The sequence below is a fragment of the Crinia signifera genome, chromosome 5 (assembly GCF_055691185.1).
Source record: "Crinia signifera chromosome 5, ASM5569118v1, whole genome shotgun sequence".
Classification (NCBI taxonomy): Eukaryota; Metazoa; Chordata; class Amphibia; order Anura; family Myobatrachidae; genus Crinia; species Crinia signifera.
This window is the reverse complement of record NC_139221.1, coordinates 134,155,217-134,176,516: the sequence shown is the minus strand read 5'-3', so window position 1 is coordinate 134,176,516 and position 21,300 is coordinate 134,155,217. Positions and strand designations below refer to the sequence as shown.

Sequence of the window (21,300 nt, the reverse complement as noted above, 5' to 3'; positions counted from 1 at the left end):
CGGCGTGGAGAGGATTTAAACAGTGTGGCATGCGCAGCGCGCCACCAAGCCCGAAGCGTGGCGAGCCCCGCAAGGGGATGCAGATATTTTTACATGTATTCTGCATCTGCTCGCCACACTATATAAAATCAACTCCACACCGACGTGGATAGTGGAGGTATGAAAAGGTCGGAGGACGCGTTCCGCTGCGCTCGCCACGCTTCGGGGTGACGTTGATACGGGATATAGTTATGTTCCATCTAGCTACCATTTGCCATTGTAGATAAGAGGGTAATAAATGCAATTTCATAGAATCTGACTTATTTTTGCCAAACAAGGCTAAGACAACATACTTAGCCAACCATTTGACAATTGTGCATCAAAAGCGATTTTTTAATCAAAACAGAATCTATAGGAGTCATGTAATACCATAAAAAGAAATGCACCAAAATACTAAAAATTATGAAAACAAAATGCATAAAAGCTGAATACTGTAAATGGAGAATATAATACATACCTTTTTTCCGCATGTGCATGTAATGAACCTTTCGATCACCATATTTTGGCTGTCTTATTCCACAATTTGAAAGAGAGTTGCGAGCATGATCGGGGTTCATTCCAAAATTTAAATGGTGGCTTGGATGAGTCATCGCTAGCTGCAACACAACATTGTTTAAGGTAAGTCAAATCATTTTAAATATAATGAAAAAAAAAAAAAAATCAACAAACCAACCTGAATCACTCCCATTAGTCTGTAGCTTTAACAGGGTGTGATACAACACTGCTTGCTAAGCAGCGCTCACTCGGTATTTAACGAGGCACTTAATGTCGCCCACTCAAACACCTGAACCATTCCATGCTTGGCAGCAGGAGAAACCATAGTGTTAAGTTAATACATGTAAAGCAGTGTACAGTGTAACTGATTACAAGTAGTAACACATTTTTTTCAGAAAGAGTATCTGAAGTTCATGAACGTCCATCCCATATAATTTGAGATGTTCTTAAAATTGCAGAGTCACCTCTGCTGTTGATTGTTTCACGCCTGTGGTTAGCCATTTTTTTATCTTAATTTGAATGATTAGAGAAGTAAAGGAATAATATTCCAGCCAAGGAAGGAATACCATTTGGAAAACAAGAAAATCTATAATCACTTGAAATCAGGGAACCCCTTTGCCATTAGCTTCCAAGTGGTTAAGAGAGCCAAGCAGTGCGCTTTAAATGAAAAATGTGGGTCTTCCCAGCTGCAGTCAGTGTTAAATACATACTGTACGTATAGATTTGTGCTAAGCAATTTTGCTAAGCTACAGTATTTAGGGTAGGCGATTTCCTGGTGTCCAGATCTCCCATGGGGAGCACATGCACATATTTGTGCTAAGTGGTTTAGCTAAGCAATTATGCTTAAGCAAAAAAAAAAAAAGCCAGGTAGTGGTTCAGAATGAGAGATTGCGATCAGTATCTCTCATTCTGTACACACAGAGAGATTTGCAGTCACTTGCTAAGCAATTTGACTAGATATTGACTGCATGCACTGACTTAAGTGGCATATACACGGAGGGATTTTGTGCTCTTTTCTAAGTAATCTGTCTAGATTGCTTAGAAAGTAAGCACAGATCTCTCTGTGTGTATGCCCCGAGCGATTACTATATCACCTGATAGTCAAAATCTAGTCAAATTGCTTAGCAAGTGACTGCAAATCTCTCTGTGTGTACAGAATGAGCGAAAGTGATCGAGATCTCTCATTCTGAACCACTACCCGGGCTTTTTTTTTTCTTAAGCAAAATTGCTTAGTAAAATCAATTAACACAAATCTCTGCATGTGTATGTGCTCTCCATGGGAGATCTGGACACAAGGAAATCACATACCATAAATATCTTAGCAAAATTGCTTATCACACATCTCTACATGTGTATGCCCCTTTAGAAATATAGATTATGGGTTACTGAATAAAAAGCTAGATAAAAAATAAAATATTTATTGACAGAATTTTGAAGCAATGGTCCAGAATTTTTGTAGAAATATTTTGATGCTATTTGCATTTAAATAATGAACATATTTTATATGTGGCTATAATCATGAAAAGTAGAGACATTAAGCTTTCATGTCTTCCATATTCTGTCTTTGAAGTTGTATAATCAACGAGATCTGAAATAATCCAGGGAAATTAACTCCACATATTACGGATCTGCATCATGGAGTATGGGAAGCACAGTTATGGAAATGTGAGCATGAATGAATGTCCGGTATAAAAAAAACAAAAAAATAAAATAAAAAGATTCTTATAAAAAGTAATAATTAGTTTACAGAGACATTCAAGGCTTTCATAAAGAGGACTTTTAGATATTAGCAGATTGATCTTACACATACAATGCTGGGCTGTAGGAAAACAGATTGGTGCTCTTTGGATGGAAAATATGTTGCCTTAGATACGACACAGAATTTAGAGACAGTACAGTTCATTCAAAGACCCTGTGTTATCACTTCCTTCAAAAGGATTGTAAAAAGAAAAAGCAAGTTATAAGAACCATAATATGGAATGCATTAGCTATGCTCTTAGTATACTGTTGTGAAACTATACATCCCAGCATGCCTTGCCAAAGTTTTAGCATTCCCTAATAGCAAAACTCTGGCAAGGCATGATGGGACTTGTAGTTTCACTAGTGTTCATTTTAGCACCGCTATCTTTGAAAACCCATGCAGTTCCTCTTCCCTGCCTGGGGCGTCGCTGTCTGCTGTAGTGCTTCTAGCACAGTGTGGTCTGTAAATAAGCACTGATATGCAAACCAGACATGTGCTAGAAACACCAGAGCAGACAGTGACACCCCAGAAAGGGAAGAGGAACTGCATGGGTTTTCAAAGATAGTGGGTGCTAGAATGAACACTATTCACAACAGCTGGAGGGCATAGTATGTCCATGCCCATTATAGGGAATATAGCCGTATAGGCGAAGTTATTTGAAACTTAAAATAATAAGAAATGCTGTAGTCCACTAAGGCATTTCTTCAAATCCCAGGATTTCAGTTTGAAGAACAAAACCAAAATGTATGAAAAATAGATAAGTATTTGCGGTGTCACTGGGAGAAACCGATTTGTTTTTATTTGTAACGGGAAGGGTGGTGGATTTAAGCCCAAAGTACATGGGGAGATGTGTATTTCCTTTTTGCGCTGAGCGATCTACTGTAGTCCACACATATCGCTTAGCACACATCGCCCTCTATGCACATAGCACATGCAGGTGATTTATCTAGATCCTGACTGCTTGTGCTGAAGATCTGAGTGAGTGATGGCGACGTGTGGGACTGCGCATCACCACTTCTACGGGGCAAATGCACGGGGCAATGTGTGCTTTATTTCTAAGTAAGGAAAAATGGCCCCATGTCTATGCCCCTTTAGAAGTACATTTACTAAAGCTTCTAAAAATTAAAAGAGGCGACGTTGCCCAAGGCCCAAACAGATTCTGTGCATCATCATGCATTCTAAAAAATGATAGACAGAAACTAATTGTTTGCTATGGCAACATCATCTCTCAATTTTTAGAAGCTTTAGCAAATTTACCCCTTAGTGTTTATGTTGCTTGCTGTCCAGAACACAGAGGTTACCCAAATAACGGAGCTTAGGATAGATAACAACTGAGATACAGAAAATAAAATCCAAAGATTATTATATTCAAATTGAATAGGCAAGTTTCATCAGACAACCTTTTGGGCATACTTATGGTACAACATTGGGAACATTAAAGCAATTTATTTTCTATATATGTATATGTGTATATTATTATTACACAGGCAGTACGGATGGTGTAATGGTTAGCATCACCGCCTCACAGCACTGAGGTCATGGGTTCAATACCCACCATGGCCCTAACTGTGCAGAGTTTGTATATTCTCCCCGTACTTGCGCGGGTTTACTCCGGTTTCCTCCCACAATTCAAAAATATACTGGTAGGTTAATTGGCTCCCAAAAAAATTAACCCTAGAATGTCTGTGTGAGCATGTACATGTGGTAGGGAATATATATTGTAAGCTCCACTGGGGCAGGGATTGATGTGAATGGTTAAAATATTATCTGTAAAGCGCTGCGGAATCTGTGTGCACTATATAAGAAACTGCTAATAAATATATATATATATATATATATTATCCTTTATAATTGTGAGCTGGACAGAAGAATAACATACAGTACTAAAAATGTGGGAATTGCAAAATCTTTAGCTGATTACATTTTAGAAACCTTTACCATAGAGTTCTGAATCTGTCAACAAAATAAAATGCAGTCTATTTATGTAAAAAAAATACCAGACAAGATGTGTGCGTATTCTCCACATCTGTGTACAGTGATTGTTTAGAACCTCCTACATTAGTTTCTTCTTATCAAAAGCCAAGGATCTTTTGCAAATGATAATGAATACAAGTAGTGAATAACATTCAGTTGTGGGGAAATTCTCAACCTCCTGTACAAGGCACAGCTTCCTAACAGATACTGATAATCTGTCATAAATTATTTCCTTTAGTGTATATACAAGTATTGCTGTGTAAGACATTTCATATGGTATGCAGGAGGCTGGCACTCACCGCAGCATGTCAGCAGTTGGTGCGTGCATCCACAGGGACCGAGCTGGTGCTTGCGAATGGAGGGTAAAAAGGGGGGGCATTTGGCAGTGGGATAGCATATGGCAACGCCCAGCGTTTCACGGCGGTCTCATGCCTGTCCACTTTCCCGAGTGAACACGCATATGTAAGGTCGCTTACATATGCGTGCACGTTCCACATCATTTGATGGTTGGCGACCATCAAATTATGATGGGTGTTCCCCAGCAGGCCGATAATGGATGTTCGCAGCCAGTGCGACCATTCGCGTCTTGCAAATGGTGGGCCGGTGTACCACCATTTGCAAGGCGGGATCTGCGTCACTCGAAAGGATGAGAATGAATCAGAATACCCCCTATATACAGTGCACAGAACTTGGCTTGCACACCAGCCTGGGAACACTAGACTGGTACCAGTGAATACTGAGCTGTAAACGGCATTGGAACTGGCAAGGGCTTTATTGTATACTGTGCTGGAACTGGCGAGGGCTTCCCTGTACACCAGGATGGAACCAGCAAGAGATATAAAAGTTTCACTAGCATTTTGCTGGCTGGCGTGAGAATCCCTTTGTAGGAATGGGTTGATGCAGATTGTGTGAGGCCACATAGAGACCAGGAGAAGTTCTCACATTATAGGAACCAGAATTAGCTGATGTCCGTGATTCTCTGAAAAACTACCAACTGCTGGTAGAGAGAAACTACATCTCTTTCTCACACATGCACAAACAAAGAAGGTAGCAGACTAGCTTTCAAAGTATTTGCTTCGAGCAGGCTTACTAATACACACTCCAAACTGCTGTGACAATGGATGCTATCAGATAATGAGCTGGTGCCCTCAGTATGCAGGCAGCATAGTGCTGTCACACCGGACTGGGGGGTGCGGCGGCACTCAGAAATAAATCACAGAGAGGTGGATTTCACCGGTACATATATATTGGTAAAACCGAATGCAAATTTAAAGAGCGGATGATCGCCCACCGCTCAACTATCCACAAGGAACTCATTGCAGGTACTAACGAGCAGCCTGTCGCTCGCCACTTTGTGGAGATGGCATACCCGCTGAATACCATACAATACAGAATTATAGACACCATACCTCCCTCTGCTAGAGGTGGTAATAGGGCCTTGAAATTGCTTCAACGTGATGCAATGTGGATACACAAACAAGGTGTAGTCTCCCCCGGGGTCTTAATGAAAGTATTTCCTATTCTTGCTTCCATTGAGATCATATCTTATTCTTTAATGTGTGATTATGCTGCTGCTTATGTTTGTGTTGTATTTCATGATATATATTCAATGATTTATGGGTACTTGTGGAGTATCACAGCTCACACGATGGCCATCGCACGGGAAAAAATCGCATCACATGCGATTTTTAACAGAAAAGCATCCAAATGCATTGAAATTAGTATCAAACATGTTCAATGGCCCCCAAATGTCATTTTTGAGGCTGTACCACCCCCACTATCAACGCAAACCCGAAGTGTGGCGAGCGCAGCGAGCCCGCGAGGGGCAGCGGTACGCGTCCTACGACCTTTTCATACCCCCACTATCCACGTCGGTGTGGAGTTGAGAACAGAAAGTGTGGCGAGCGCAGCGAGCCCCGCGAGGGGACACGAATATCTTCACAGGTATACGCATCCCCTGGCGGGCTTCACAGGTGTCTGCATCCGCTCGCCACGCTTCGGGCTCGGTGGCTCGATGCGCTCGTCACACTTTCTATTCTCAACTCCACGCCGACGTGGATAGTGGGGGGTATGAAAAGGTCGTAGGACGCGTACCGCCGCCGCTCGCCACGCTTCGGGTTCGCGTTGATAGTGGGGGTGGTACAGCCTCAAAAATTACATTTGGGGGCCATTGAACATGTTTCATACTAATTTCAATGCATTTGGATGCTTTTCTGTTAAAAAACGCATGCGTTCGCATGTAATTTTGTAAAAAAAACCTGTAAAAACGGCAAAAATCGAATCCAATCGCATGCCGCTATATATGGCATGCGATGGGAGCCGTGATAATCCACAAGTACCGATTTATGTATACATAAAGTGGTACACTGTTGGTCTGCCGCTTCTCTGCTCAGACGTGATAACATCATTGCACGGCGCAGAGATCGGGGTAGTGTCCCGCATTCTATGCCCGTGCTTCATTTAACACTGGTGTTTGTATAAAGGTATGTACGTTCATTGTATTTTTCATGTATGAATTGAGAAAAGTTGTTAATACAACTGAAACGTTGTCACACTAAGGTGGTTTGTCAGAGACCATTAGTTATACCTACTAGGAAATGTATGAGACTCTGTGAAAAAGCAGTATATGGGCCAGATTCTATAAGCTTCAAAAGTGATAAAATGGAGAGTGATAAACAGCCACCCAATCAGCTCCTACCTGCCATGTCACAGACGGTGTTTGAAAAATGTGAGGTAGGAGCTGATTGGTTAGTTATCACTCTCCGTTTTATCACTTTTGTAGCTTAGAGAATCTTGCCCTATATCTGTATAAATGAACACCAGCATACATACCAGGAGATATCATCACAAGATTTTCTCCTGAACACAGACTATGTCTCCCAGTCATACATATAGACTTGGTATGCTGCAAAACTAAGGACACAGCCTTACCAGCAACTGAGGATAAAACTGATGGTGGAGACATTAATGCCAGCATAAAGTCACACACTCATAAGATTATCAATAAAACTCACACATGTGAGACAGGACACTTAGTCCTGCATAATAATTATAAGGTATATTACATGAGCCGCAGAACAGTATTACAGGAATATAGGCAACTAAGATACAAAGTAATTACTGTGTAGCAACTTTGAGAACCTATATGTAGAACAATGTTGCAACTGTGCAGTTAAAATCACTGTAGTGTATGTCTTTACACTACAGATAGCAGGAAAATTTGATACACGCATTGACAGCAATTGCATTATCTATAAGACAATAAACACATGACACAAATCAAAAACTGTTTATTTATCTATATACACATTGACCCAGCAAGATTTGCATTTATCACATAGACTTAAGAACAACTTTATTACAGAGGGCTCTGACGAAGTACGTGATTACGAAACGCGTTGGGGCGTGGCCTGGCGTTGAAGTCCTGTTCATCTGATGCGACTGAAGCATCGGCACCCACGAGTGTAACCACTCCAACTTTCAGTGTGTTTGAGATACCACTGTGTATGCTGTTGTCCAGCGGTTTTTGAACCGCCCGCTGTGGTACGTTATAATTGCCTGATTTTACTGAAGACAAAGTTGTTTTAAAGAAATAAATGTATTTTTCATTCTGCACTATGGAGCGCCCTTGTTTGTCCTTTTAGAATTTCTACACCTGTGAATTCAGGTGATCTGGAGCTGCCGGGCCAATTGAAAGATCCTGAGTGCAATTGAATCTTTTATGGACGGACTATCAACCGTTTATGTGTGTCTAATCACACCTAATACATGGTCTAAAGGTTTTGTTTTGCACACTTTTATCTATCTCTCTCTTTCTCTCTCTCTATATATATATCCATATACATACATACACACATATAAACACACACATACATATGTCACAATACAAGATCTCACTCCATCCAATTCAAAAGCAACTCAACCTGCTGTGTGGTCCATGCTGTGCTTCACCTTTGACAGATGTACCTGGCGTTTATATCCTGATGAAGGTCCTTATCGGACTGAAACGCTAACGTTGAGTATTACCTTTTGTTCGCTGCATATGAAATATCAAATACACGGCTGAGAAAATATATCTATATATATCTATATCTATATATATCTATATACACACTCTCCATTCAAATATATCAAAGTATGGGTAGGCTTTTTTTCTCCCTTAAAACAAAGCAAGGTTGTTAAGGGCACAAGCTACTTTGCTGTACAACAGCAGCTTATAGGAATCCACAGACTGCAAAGAGACGGACAAGGTTACATACAGCAACAAACATCTTATTTTTTAATGAAGTACTTTTACCTGTACTTTTTCGAATGCCATATGTTAGAGTAACTTTATATTTCTGTATGCCATATGTTGCATTTTCAAATTAGTAAAAAATAAAAGGCTTTCAGAACACACACCTATTCTTTACCAGTCTGGCATTTTCAAAACTACTTGCAGTGAAAAACAAAAGGTATTTGCATAGTAATGCATGTTAGCATTTAGCCATGTTGGTGTATATTGGTGTGTGTACTGATCCAAATCACTTAAATTCATTTTCTCCAGCCATAATTCTCAATATTTAAAATTGTCATGTGTATTCGCATGTGCACTATTTTGTAGTGTAACAGTTACAATTTGTTTGGATTTTTTCCGTTTCTTTAAACATGTATTTCAGAGAAATGTATATCTTTGCCACAGTTTAAAGCACCTTGGGGGTTATTCAAACCCGATTGCTTCTCTAATAAATTGCAGAGCCCTGCGATCAGATATAGGCTGGCTGCCAGAGTGATCCCACCAAGTGCATGCCTGCAAATTTCATAACACACCTTGCAAATATTAGCTGGATCGGTGATTAGTCGCTCATCAGCAAATTATTTTTTTCAGTGTACGCAGTCTATGCCTAGCCCAGGACTTAATCAGCGTGTTCAATGGAAACAGACAGATAGGGGCCAAGCTTATGTCATATATGTCTTCACCTCATATGCCTGGGCACACCTATGATTGAGGAGAACGCAGGTTATCACCCCCAAATGCCAGCTTTCTATCAATCAACTTGCGTACAGCCTGAGATAATAAAATTTGCAGGAATTTTATTGCAATATTTCCTTGCGCATGGGGGCTACAATCTGTACGCATGCTCAGTATTGATAATCGCACGGCCTGAGAATTCTCAGCCATGCAATCAGGTCTGAATAACCCCCACTTGGCAAGACCACATACAATAACAATCCTTTTCAAAATGGTTTCCATCATGGTCATCTATTTTTCTATAACCCAATAATAATAAAAAATAAATCCGGAATTCAGTCCATCTCGGCAGTTGCTCCGGTGCCCTCAGCGAGTAATGTGTACAAGCAGTGAAGGTAGCTGCGGCACTTGGAGACTGATTATCTGATGCAAAAAAGTGCGTATTCCATGTAGAATTTGTGAACAAATTATAATATGTGCTATGGACCAGAACCGAACCACACTATCCTAAACGTGTGGTCCATAGCACATATTATAATTCGTTCACAACTTCTACATGAAATATGTAATTATAGGAATGGTACATCCCTATAATAAATTGACTGTGGCTGCTTTCAACAAAGCAAAATCCAATAACTGTCCACAAGCTGGTCGGACGGCTTGAAGACACTTATACCCCTTTTACACCAAAAACCCTGGTCGGACCCTGGTCTTTGAATGCTGGAGTATCCAGGGTCTGACCCTGCTTTATACCCCATTTACACAGCACTTTGACCTGGGTCGGACCTGGGTCTGCACCATTTACACTGAACCTGGGTCAGCCCTGCCTTAAATAATATTTTATATATATATTTATAGAAAAATATATATATATATATATATATAGAAATATATATATATATATATATATATATATATATATATAGAAATATATAATATATAGAAATATAATATATATATATATATCAGGGCTGACCCAGGTTAAGTGTTTTTTTTTTTTTTTTTTTTTTAAGGTGCTGGGGGTGCCGGAGGGTACCTGTCCTGCCTGCTGTGCTTGGTGTACCTGGGGGTACCGGGGTGCTGGGGGGTGCAAGGGGTGCTGAAGGTACCTGTCCTGTCTGCGGTCGGATCTCAGCGGAGAAGATGATGTGCGCCGTTGCTGTACCACCCCCCCCCCACCCCCCTCCCCGGCAGACGGTCCCTGCGGCGTGCGGCGTATGGAGTGTCAGTGGCGGGGGTCCCTCTGGCGCATGGGAACTAGTACTAGTTCCTATGCGCTGGAGGGACCGCCGATACTGACACTCCATACGCCGCAGGGACCGGCTGCCGGATGCGGGGGGTGATACAGCAGCGGCGCACATCATCTTCTCCGCTGAGATCCGACCGCAGGCAGGACAGGTACCCCCAGCACCCCTAGCACCCCCGTACCCCCAGCACAGCAGGCTGACAGGTACCCCCCTCTCCTCAGCAGCCGCAGGGACCCCCCTCCTCCCGCAGCAGCTGGGAACATCTTCCCCAGCGCTGCACGCTGTGGACCCGCTGCGGGTGCCTGCACCCGCAGCGGGACCATTTACACCGACATTTACACGGGTCCTATCCGTGTTCTACCCAGGTCAGGACCTGGGTAGAGGACCCGTGTAAATGGAAACGGATACCCCCCATTTACACCGCCGCGGATCCGGGTCTGACCCGCCGCTGACCCGGATTTTTCGGCGGTGTAAAAGGGGTATTATTAACAGGACCTTTATCTCCTTACTTCTACAAGTATAGGTCTTTATGGCTACCATGCTCAATCCAGTAATAAATGGCATGGAGTTCAATTTGTTATTAAGCATAGACACTGTAGAATAAGCATCTTTTTTATTTTTTTATTCTTGTATCTGTACAATTAATGTATCACATTGTCACTGTGCAGCAAATGATGTCACCACCCAGACACCCGCCGGGTTACCATGGTTAACCAACTGAGCAGCCCAGGGGGGCCGGGTCTAGGACGGAAGTCAGAGGACGCTTCTTCCATTCCGGGCGGCACACCGAGCACCCGGAGGGGTTAAGGGGCATCACACCCCCCAGTCTATCTCTCTATCTATATCTATAAAATGTAGATGCAAGGAAGCAGCACTCACAAGTCTTTGTTGAAGTTAATATGATGACCTTTATTCCAACATGTTTCGAGTTACACTCGTCCTCAGGGAATAACAGGTCAGTGCAAACAGACAAATAGGACATGGAACACACCCCCTCCAATCAAATAACCACCTGAGTTTCTGGCTGGTGTCTGGCTGTGCGATGGGGTCTTCTATGGCCTTTCGTACGCCAAAACCTTTATGTGGGCAGTTAAGACCGCCCCATTTGATTCCATCATTCAAAATCCAGACCTATTAATTTATGTACGGTTCATCTACTGTTGATTTGGACAGGTCCTGAGCAGACCTTAGTTGATATTTTCACTATACAAAATTCCACAGGGCATGTTCAATTTACTACAGGCATAAGTCAGACATCTATACATTGTTTGGATGTTAATCTCATTGCTGCTAATGGTATAGTGTCCACCAAAATATACAGATCGCAATTCTATGCTCACACGACAGCTGCCATCCACTGCCACTTAGATGCGGATTGCCATACTCACAGATGTTACGCGTGAGACGAATTACCAGCAATCTTAAAGATACAACTGCAGCCTTAGATGAAATGATTGAATGTTTTCTTAAGCAAGGCTACAACTTACATGGCTAAGAAGAAAGTGTTAAACATTCCCCGGAAAGCGTGCTTAGCTCAGAAAAAAGAGCTGGCTGAGCAGGGCAAGATGATCCCACGGATCAATCGTTATAATACATCTAGTCCGACTATTAATAAACACATAAAAAAAACTATGGCCCATAGTTAATTCCGATAAAGATCTTCCAGGTTTATTAAATACCCGTCTTATGCTTGCCTATTCAAGAGGCAGTGATCTACGTGAGACCCATCTTAAATTAGATGTCACCGATTTAATGAAACCACCCACACCTAGCAACTTTCTCACTCGTCCTAATGGCTGCTACTGATGTTTGAGATGCAATACGTGCAACTTATTATCGGGCAATCACATTATACATCCCTATAGTGGTAAGAAGTTTCTGATCAAACATGTGTTAACCTGTACAACTAGATTTGTAATCTACCTCATTTACAGCCCGTGCGGGTACCTCTATGTAGGTAAAATGGAAACTACTTTTCAGGAAAGAATGGCTAATCATCGGATGGCTATTAGGACAGCCATCCAGACTGGCACTAGTGATCAACCAGTAGCCAGACATTGCGCTTGTTTTGGCCATTCAGTATCGAGCTTACGCAATAAGTTATTCGATCTTGTACCACCGCTAATTAGGGGTGGTAATAGGGGCAAACGCCTCTTGCAACTAGAGAGCCGATGGATAGCGAAGCTTGATACTTTATCACCAAAGGGTCTCAATGAAAAGTTAGGTTTACACTGCTTTTGTAAAATATTGCTCTTATTAAAAAATCGCTTTCAAATTTAATATAAAATGTACCAAGCGTACCCTGCTTTTCAGCAGCGTGGGCTAGAATACCCTGAATATTCTAGCCAACGGTGCTGAAAAGCAGGGTACGCTTGATACATTTTATATTGAATTTTATAGCGATTGACGCCTTTTTGAATAAAAGCAATATTTGCACTATAAAGCACTTCTCTTCATCTTTCCTCCTAGATCTATCATAATCCCGTGGGGTCCTGGGATTCATACTGATTGGAAAGCAGCGGCCTGAAAAAAAACAGAGGTCTAGTGCTAAACCCCGTGGACTATTGGGGATTTAAACACACACACACATATATATATATATATATATATATCACAAAACAGTCCAATTAGCGCGCAAGTCCTTATCCTTTCAATGGGATTTAAATCAGTCCTTTTCAGGAGAAGAAAGTTTTCAGCACTTCAGGTCGAATGTAGGACCGGCAGCTCCCTCTTAATTACCCTTGCGGGCACATGGATTCTCAGGTATAGGATATTCTAAGAGAGGAAAGAGAAGCGCTCCAAATAGTGCTTTATCTTTTTATTTCAATCAAAAAATATAAAATCCAACAGGTACAGAGAAGCCTTGACGCGGCTTGGGGGCATAGCATACACCTGCGCAGGTATATGTAACCAATATCTCTGAATTCTATTATCATGTAGTGTTCTAGATTGGTTACTAGCATTGCTCAGTGTGTTGAGGGAAAAAATGTCGTGTTTTACTTACCCAGTATTTAACCCCTCCCTCATGCACCTGGGAAATGCTACTGAACTAATTGAGCATCTACCACTATCTGTACATTTGAATTGATGTCACGTACCTTAATTGACGGTTAGGCACAACCGCGGGTGATTAACAGCATGAATGGGGCTGTCTCCGACAGTGATCGAAATGGCAAACGGATGCTCTCACCACTCTCACATCAACCATGGAGTTCAGACCGACGCCAGGCCACGCCCCTACGCGTTTCGACACGAGGACTTCGTCAGAGGGCCCTCTGACGAAGTCCTCGAAACGCGTAGGGGCGTGGCCTGGCGTCGGTCTGAACTCCATGGTTGATGTGAGAGTGGTGAGAGCATCCGTTTGCCATTTCGATCGCTGTCGGAGACAGCCCCATTCATGCTGTTAATCACCCGCGGTTGTGCCTAACCGTCAATTGTGGTACGTGACATCAATTCAAATGTACAGTACCTGTTGGATTTTATATTTTTTGATTGAAATAAAAAGATTAAGCACTATTTGGAGCGCTCCTCTTTCCTCTCTTAGAATATATATATATATATATATATATATATATATATATATATATATATATATATATACATACACACATATATATACACACACACACACACACACACACACATTGAGGTTCTAGAGCAGGCATGTCCAAACTGCATCCCTCCAGCTGTTGTGAAACTACAAGTCTCATCATGCCTTGCCAGAGTTTTGCTATTAGGGAATGCTAAACCTATGGCAAGGCATGCTGGGACGTGTAGTTTCACAACAGCTGGAAGGCCGCAGTTTGGATATGCCTGTTCATTTTATTTGTCCTGAGATCACTCTTTTTTTCTTTAAAATGGAAAAATGAAAAACAGGTTTAGGAGGTTTCTCAACAAAATAAACCAATAGCTGTGGAGCACACATGATATTTAAAATATTGCAAATGAACATCCAAAATGGTTTTCACTAATAAACAACCTATAAATGTATAAGTGTTTCTGAAAAATGATTCAATAAGAGTACCAGAACAAGAGGTCACTTCCCAACTGTAGAAAGCTCAGGAGTGATGAGAGGCTGCTAAGAAGAGCAACAGCAAACTATAGCATATACAGTAGCCTAGGAACCTTTGCCCTGAAATTGTCAAGCAGAAAATACAATAAAATAGTTCTTCATGACCAAGCTTGCTACATTGACAGTGATCTTAAAAAAGAATGATATAAAGGATCTCCTCACAAATTACAAAGTGTAATAGCTCTTAAATGGGTGAATTGTTGGACAACATATATTACATATGACAAGCAATGGCACATTCTTCCATATATGGGAAATAAGCAAACTACAGTATACCAAGAAAGAAATAAACCACATATAACCAAATGCGATGTAGAATTACGGCACCATCTAAAAATCAAGTTACAAATCAAACATTGCGAAATAAAGGTCACAGAGCAGGGAAGATATTTGTATGACCTTTGGATAATCAGCGCAATTTGTGGCTATGATACATGGGTATATATTCAATTAGTGTCAGATCCATTCGGACATTCACTTGTCGGAATGGATCCGACACTACCTATTAAAATCAGCGGCCAAAGCGAATGTCGATTTGGCCGCTGATTGCTGCTCACCTGGCTTTTGAATAGGATTGTTTTTTCTATTCTCCCGACGCAGGGACCGGACTCTGCTCTGCGGTCCCCGCTCCCTCTTCTGCCGCTAGCTCATTCACTAGTCCTCACCTGAAGCTGGACCGGACCCTGCTCTGCGAACTCCGGTCCCCGCACCCAATCATGGACCCTGCCCCCGCCAAGGACCAGGACCATGCCACGGACCCTGCAGCCACCAGCTCCCCCCAGACCCTGCTCTCCTGCAGCTCCCCCGGAATTACATGTGATAAATCTATCCGACTTATCACATGTAAAAAAATGGCACATCAAGTGTCAAATGTTATCAGGAGCTGCCGGGGGAGCTCAGGGAAAGTCAGGGCCGACATTGGACCACTAGTACATAGGACAAATCGGCCTAATGTATGGGGGCCTTAAGCCCGCTCCCATCTGCAAAAGCCAGGCTGGGTGCAATTTCCAAAACACCTGACCCCATTGGCACTCCTTGTTAACCCGTATAGATAGTGGGGTGTGGTCCGACACCCCCCTGGATTCATAATGGACATCTAGTATCTTCGGGATCAGGGAAGGGGAGAACAGGGCAAGGTCGATCCTTGAGAAGAAATTATGAGATTTAGAGAAACATGAGAACTGATTATCAAGAGGGTGAGCAGAATGCCAGGCATCCACAAGGCCCAAGTTGACAAAGGAAGCAAAAACCGTGGGACCAGACCTCGCTGCCGTGGCCACGCCCCCCCCCCCCCCCCCCGAGGGCACATTTATATTAGAAATTTACAATAGAATCCCCAAAAATATATTGAAAAATTCCACACTGTACTAGGAATAAACATGATCATACAATACTATGAATATTACATATTGGGGGGAATTTACTAAAGGAAATATGTAAAAAAATAGGTGTATTTGTATCCAGAAATACACTTATTTTTGACATTTACTATCCCGAAAATATGGCAATTCGTATTCGTATTGATGTGCTATCAATAGGAATTGCCGTATTTTCGGGATTGTAAATGTCAAAAATAAGTGTATTTCTGGGTACAAATACACCTATTTTTTTTTCAAATTACCAATTTTTTTTTAGTAAATTCCCCCCATTCTGTCATAATGACAATTACACATTATGGCACACACTGTAATGCCTCTTACACATTATGCCACACACCATAATGTCCATTACACATGATGGCACAAAACGAAAGTTAATGTTAAGAGGAAAAGGGAAGTCGACCAGTGCATAGGTTAAGTGACAATAAGAAAAAATCCTAAAGACAATATATGTTTTATCCACAATAAGTCTATGAAGCGAGAGGAAGCAGACACTCACTGTACAATGAAAAAGTGGAGGTGCACCCTAGAGAGTAAATTATATGTATACAAAGAAGGAAGAGAAAGACTCTCTTTGTTGGGGCACTCTTTTGCGCAAGTACGTCGACATGCAGGAAGGTCGACATTTGTTAGGTCGACATGGGTTTCTTCACTTTTTTTAACGTTTTTTTTTACCCTAATGTCGACAGTCAACATAAACACCACATCCCCTCCCTACGGTCGGCACACTATTTTATTCTCCCACCACGCCCTAGTAGATGGTCGGCACAGGTGGTGTTGACGGAGACCGGCACGTACCATTGTGTCCCCTCACATGGCTCACTGTGCTCATCATGCTTCGGGCACGGTGCCTCGCTACGCTCATCACACTATTTTATTGTCCCACAACACCCTAGTGGATTATAGGGCATGAAATATTGCCTGTTCGCTTAAAAAGCAACAGTAAAAAAAAAAAAAAAAACATGTCGACCTTTTGATGGTCGCCCTTCCCGTGTCGACTTAATGACCCTGTTGACCTTCAGTCATGCCGACCCAGTTGCTGGTGACCCAATGACCACATCCCCAACTTTACTCTTCCCATCACTCTAGTACAAGTTGATCTTTGTCTCATCTGTACATAGGATGTTGTTCCACAACTGTAAAGGCTTTTTTATATGTTGTTTGGCAAACTCTAAACTGGCCTTCCTTTTTTTGAGGCTCACCAATGGTTTACATCTTGTGGTGAACCCTCTAAATTCACTCTTACGAAGTCTTCTCTTGATTGTTGACTTTGATATATATACTCCTTCCTCCTGGAGATTGTTCATGATCTGGCCAACTGTCATCCACCACAGTGGTTTCCTGTGATGTTCCAGATCTTTTGGTGTTGCTGAGCTCTCTGGAAATTTTTAAAAAAAAGAAAGAATGCACCGAACAGTTGATTTGGTCACAGCTAATGTTTTTGCTATCTCTCGGTTTGTTTTGATTTTTCAGCCTAATGATGGCTTGCTTCACTGATAGTGACAGCTCTTTGGATTTCATATTAAGAGTCGACAGCAACAGATTCTAAATGCAAATGTCACACCTGGAATCAACTCCAGACCTTTTCCCTGCTTAATTGATGATGAAATAATGAGGAAATAGCCCACACACCTGTCCATGAAATAGATTTTGAGTCCATTGTCCCATTACTTTTGGTCCCTTAAAGTGGGAGGCACATATAGAAACCATTGTAATTCCTACATTGTTCACCTTATTTGGATGTAAATACCCTCAGATTAAAAATGAAAGTCTGCAGTTAAAGAACATCTTGTTTGGTTCATGCAACTCCATTGTAGTGGTGTATAGAGCCTAAAATACCCATAATTGTGTCTATGTACCAATATTTATGGATCTGACTGTATGCAGCCTGCAGTTAGAGAGTGGTGATCACATTGCAGTTTAATGCGATTGCAAATGCAGGCAGGGTGTGGTATGTACGTCCTTTTGCATTTGTATCGAGCAGCTTATCATATGCGATCTATGCTGAATTAGACTCAATATCAGTAGGTTTACATATTTCCAATGAATAGTTTAAGGCTATTAGGGTTTGGGTTACAAAACAGATTGCAGTGTGCCTTCAAATTAGCAGTGTACCAAAGACAGTAATAAATTAAATACAAAATACTAAACCCTCCAATGATTATGAATACTGAGCCAAACTGTAATTTGCATATTGAAATTAAAGAAGAGTCTAAATGATAAAAGTGTTGCTTCCCAAAGTGCGAACTGTGTACACTGCACAATTAACCTCAGAGAAATTAGGATTTGCGTTTGATCAAATCAGAATCATGATAACAACTCTTATCAGGCCAAATCACTCCATAGTATAAATACTTCCACAGTAAGTAATTATAGAATCGGTACTGCCTGTGGCATTTGGAAGTTATACTACATTCACCATACACATCACGGTTTTATTTTAGCTGTTAACTGAGCCAATCAGTCTTGTATCAAAAGATTTGTTGGAAAATATACATTAACTACAGCGGTTCTACAAGACTGCTACACACTTGTGGCAGGGAAGAGGTTAATTTGATTAGTACTTAGCCTGGTGTGAGACAGCAGATTGAATCTGGTGCGCACGCACTCACGTGTCTAGCATTTTGTAGGCTTGACAAGATAAATGTATTTCATCTCTCAAGTTGAAAATGAAAAATTACTTTTCTGCCTTAATGCATTGGTTTTAAAGTTATTAAAGATTAACTGCTCTTGGCATTTTACTATGTGTTGGCAGCTGCTGAGGACATTTGCATGTCCTAAAGAAATATACGAGGGCCCAGAAATTAAATGTACAATGGTATTTAATGGTACAATATAGTAATAAAAACGAAGAAATTATTGTCATGCTGGATTTACATTTATATAGGAGTTTCAGCCACATATTATGAGGGGAATTTAATTGCCGATGAAGGGTGTGAATTGCCGTTTGCGATATGCTTATTTGCAGTAACGGCACTTTATCTCGCAACCTTTGCCCGTTCGGCCGAATGGCAGATTCACGTAAAAGTGCTCGCTACCTTATGGAACAACAAACACTATGGGGCAATGCAACTAGCCTCAATGATCTCATGGTCAGTGCAGCAGCACTTAATGGCGGCCCAAAGTTGCACAAAAATGCTTGCTGCCTCATAGGGCAGTGACAAATTTAGTGCTAAATCAGGCTAAAATCTGCCCACAAAGGGTGTAAAATCGGGTGCAGATGCCCGCGTTAAAAACACCATAGCAACTAAACATCAAACCCAAAAGGATTAATCCCTATTGAGTAAGATCAGGCTGCAGTACTGTCCAGCTAATGTCACACTGACTGGGCCGGACGAAGGGATTTGCCCCCAGTTGAATTCCATGCTGTGTGTGATTGCAGGCATTAAAGCAGACATAGGGCAGTATTCAATGAGAAAAATTCTCCGTGTTTTATGGAGAATTTTTGCTTTTTTCGCCCTGGACGGAGCATTTTGCTCTCCAAAAGTGAACCACCCTATTCAATGTGAAATATTCGCCATCTTTCTAAGTGATTTTCGCCGTCTCTCTCCGTGTAGAAATTCTCCATCTTTTGATGGAGAGCTGGAATGTGAACTTTTAATCTAAAAGGGTTTTTTTTTTAATTTTGGTGTAAAAAAATCAGGGTTTTTTTTCTGTGAAGGGGCATGTTATTTTTATTCATGTGCTTATAGCACATGAATATATATTTAATTAAAAAAAAAATATTTTTTTTAATTTCTTTTTTTTTTTTTACACAGTGCAGCCAGCAGGGGACCGGAGCGCTCGAGCCGCTCATTAGATATTCATATATTCACTGCACCCGATAGTTAATATGCACGTTCGGGTGCAGTGAATACTGGGTCCCCCGCTGGCTATAGGGGGGGCAGCCTGTGCTGCCTGGGTCCCGGGGGGGCCCCCTACCCTCCACATATGTTCTGGGGCATCCAGGGAGACTTTAATCTCCCTGGATGCCACCGTCCCACGGCTCCCTGTCAGCTCCCTGCCGCGGACACTCGTCCGCTGCAGGGGTTAAGACTCGCCGCGAGTGGCGGCGAGTCTTAAATACGTTGAATAGTGGGAGCAGGAGGCTCCGGAACACGTCGAGTGCATGGCGAGAGAAAAAATCTCTCGCCATGCACAGAGAATTTTCTACATTGAATACTGCCCATATTTGGGGAATATAGAACAAATAAGTACATGCTGTACATCTCATAATGCTAATCCCAATGTATTCAGTTTGTCATGGAAACGTCCTCGCAAACACCTTGCCACCGCACCAGTCTGACATTATAAACACACTTTTTCAGGCAGCTCTATAGAATTATTTTATTTATCACTGTTTTATACAGTCGGACAGCTGCTAAAACCAGCTGTGTATCTCTCAAGGCAAGGGTTAATAACTACCCGCACACCTAAGGGATTAATGTGCAGTTTACACATGAAAAAAAAAAAGCAGGTTCATCTGTGCGATGCAAACTTGTCTGCAAGAAATGGGATTGTATTTTATTCCGAGACGGAAAGGGGTTTATTTGTTCCTTGCAGGTCCACTGACAGTGAAAGATGTACTCACTGCTTTCTCTGTATGGAGGATTAATGTTCTGTAACACAGTTTTGGCCAGGAAATGGATTAATCTGTACTGGGCATGTCTCTGTATGGCAGTGACAATAACATAAGGGCATTTTGTGCAAACAGTGAGAAAGTCAGATTATGATGTAAGACTGCTATTATGAGAAATAGCAAACATTGCATTAGATGGAGAGAAAACAATATGATAGCTCATGCGTTGTGTAAAATATTCAGACAATGTGATGCTGCACAGCCGAGAAGACAAGTGAGACTGGGACAGGAGAGGCAGCACTGATTGTAACGGAAAACTACCAGCAAAATGTAATATACAGCTGAGAGTGAATGATTCACAGTGAAATCACTGTAGACTGCAGAAGATCAATTAGAAGGGACGCCAGTAACATTGACACCAACTTGTTCTATGTTAAATGTGATAAAAGGTCAAAAAATGTGTTGAATACAGAACAAGTAGAAATGTTGTTTAGGAACTTGTACTTATGTACTAGAGCAGCGGTTCCCAACCTTTCTGTCTTCCATACCCCTTGTTCATCTCAACTTTAAATATTCACAGCACTTGCGAATGGAGTGCAAGTGAGCAGTATGCGTGTGTCCTTGAGCGTGTCCTTAAATTAAGGAGTAGCGTAGGTGCAGTGCAGTCAGTTCCCTCTGTGACTGGCCACTGGCTGTGTACGGTCTACAGGGTTCTTGCTAACACCTGTAGATTATTGCTGCTGCTTCCTCCACCTGTGTCAGCGCAGGGCAGATGAACGCTGAGGTCTCAGGGCAGCTTCCAGTGGACTGCTGGTCCGGCAAAAATCCCCAGGAGACACTGATG

The 21,300-nt window shown here is 41.8% G+C and overlaps 1 protein-coding gene across 1 annotated transcript in view; it reads right to left on the bottom strand.

Moving 5' to 3' along the window:
* DROSHA (drosha ribonuclease III) overlaps nt 1-21,300 on the bottom strand; it is a 221,674-nt gene that overhangs the window by 95,155 nt on the left and 105,219 nt on the right. Inside the window, exon 18 of the mRNA XM_083188077.1 lies at nt 497-635. Within this exon, the coding sequence (XP_083044203.1) occupies nt 497-635 (139 nt within the window). The remainder of the gene's footprint in view (nt 1-496; nt 636-21,300) is intronic.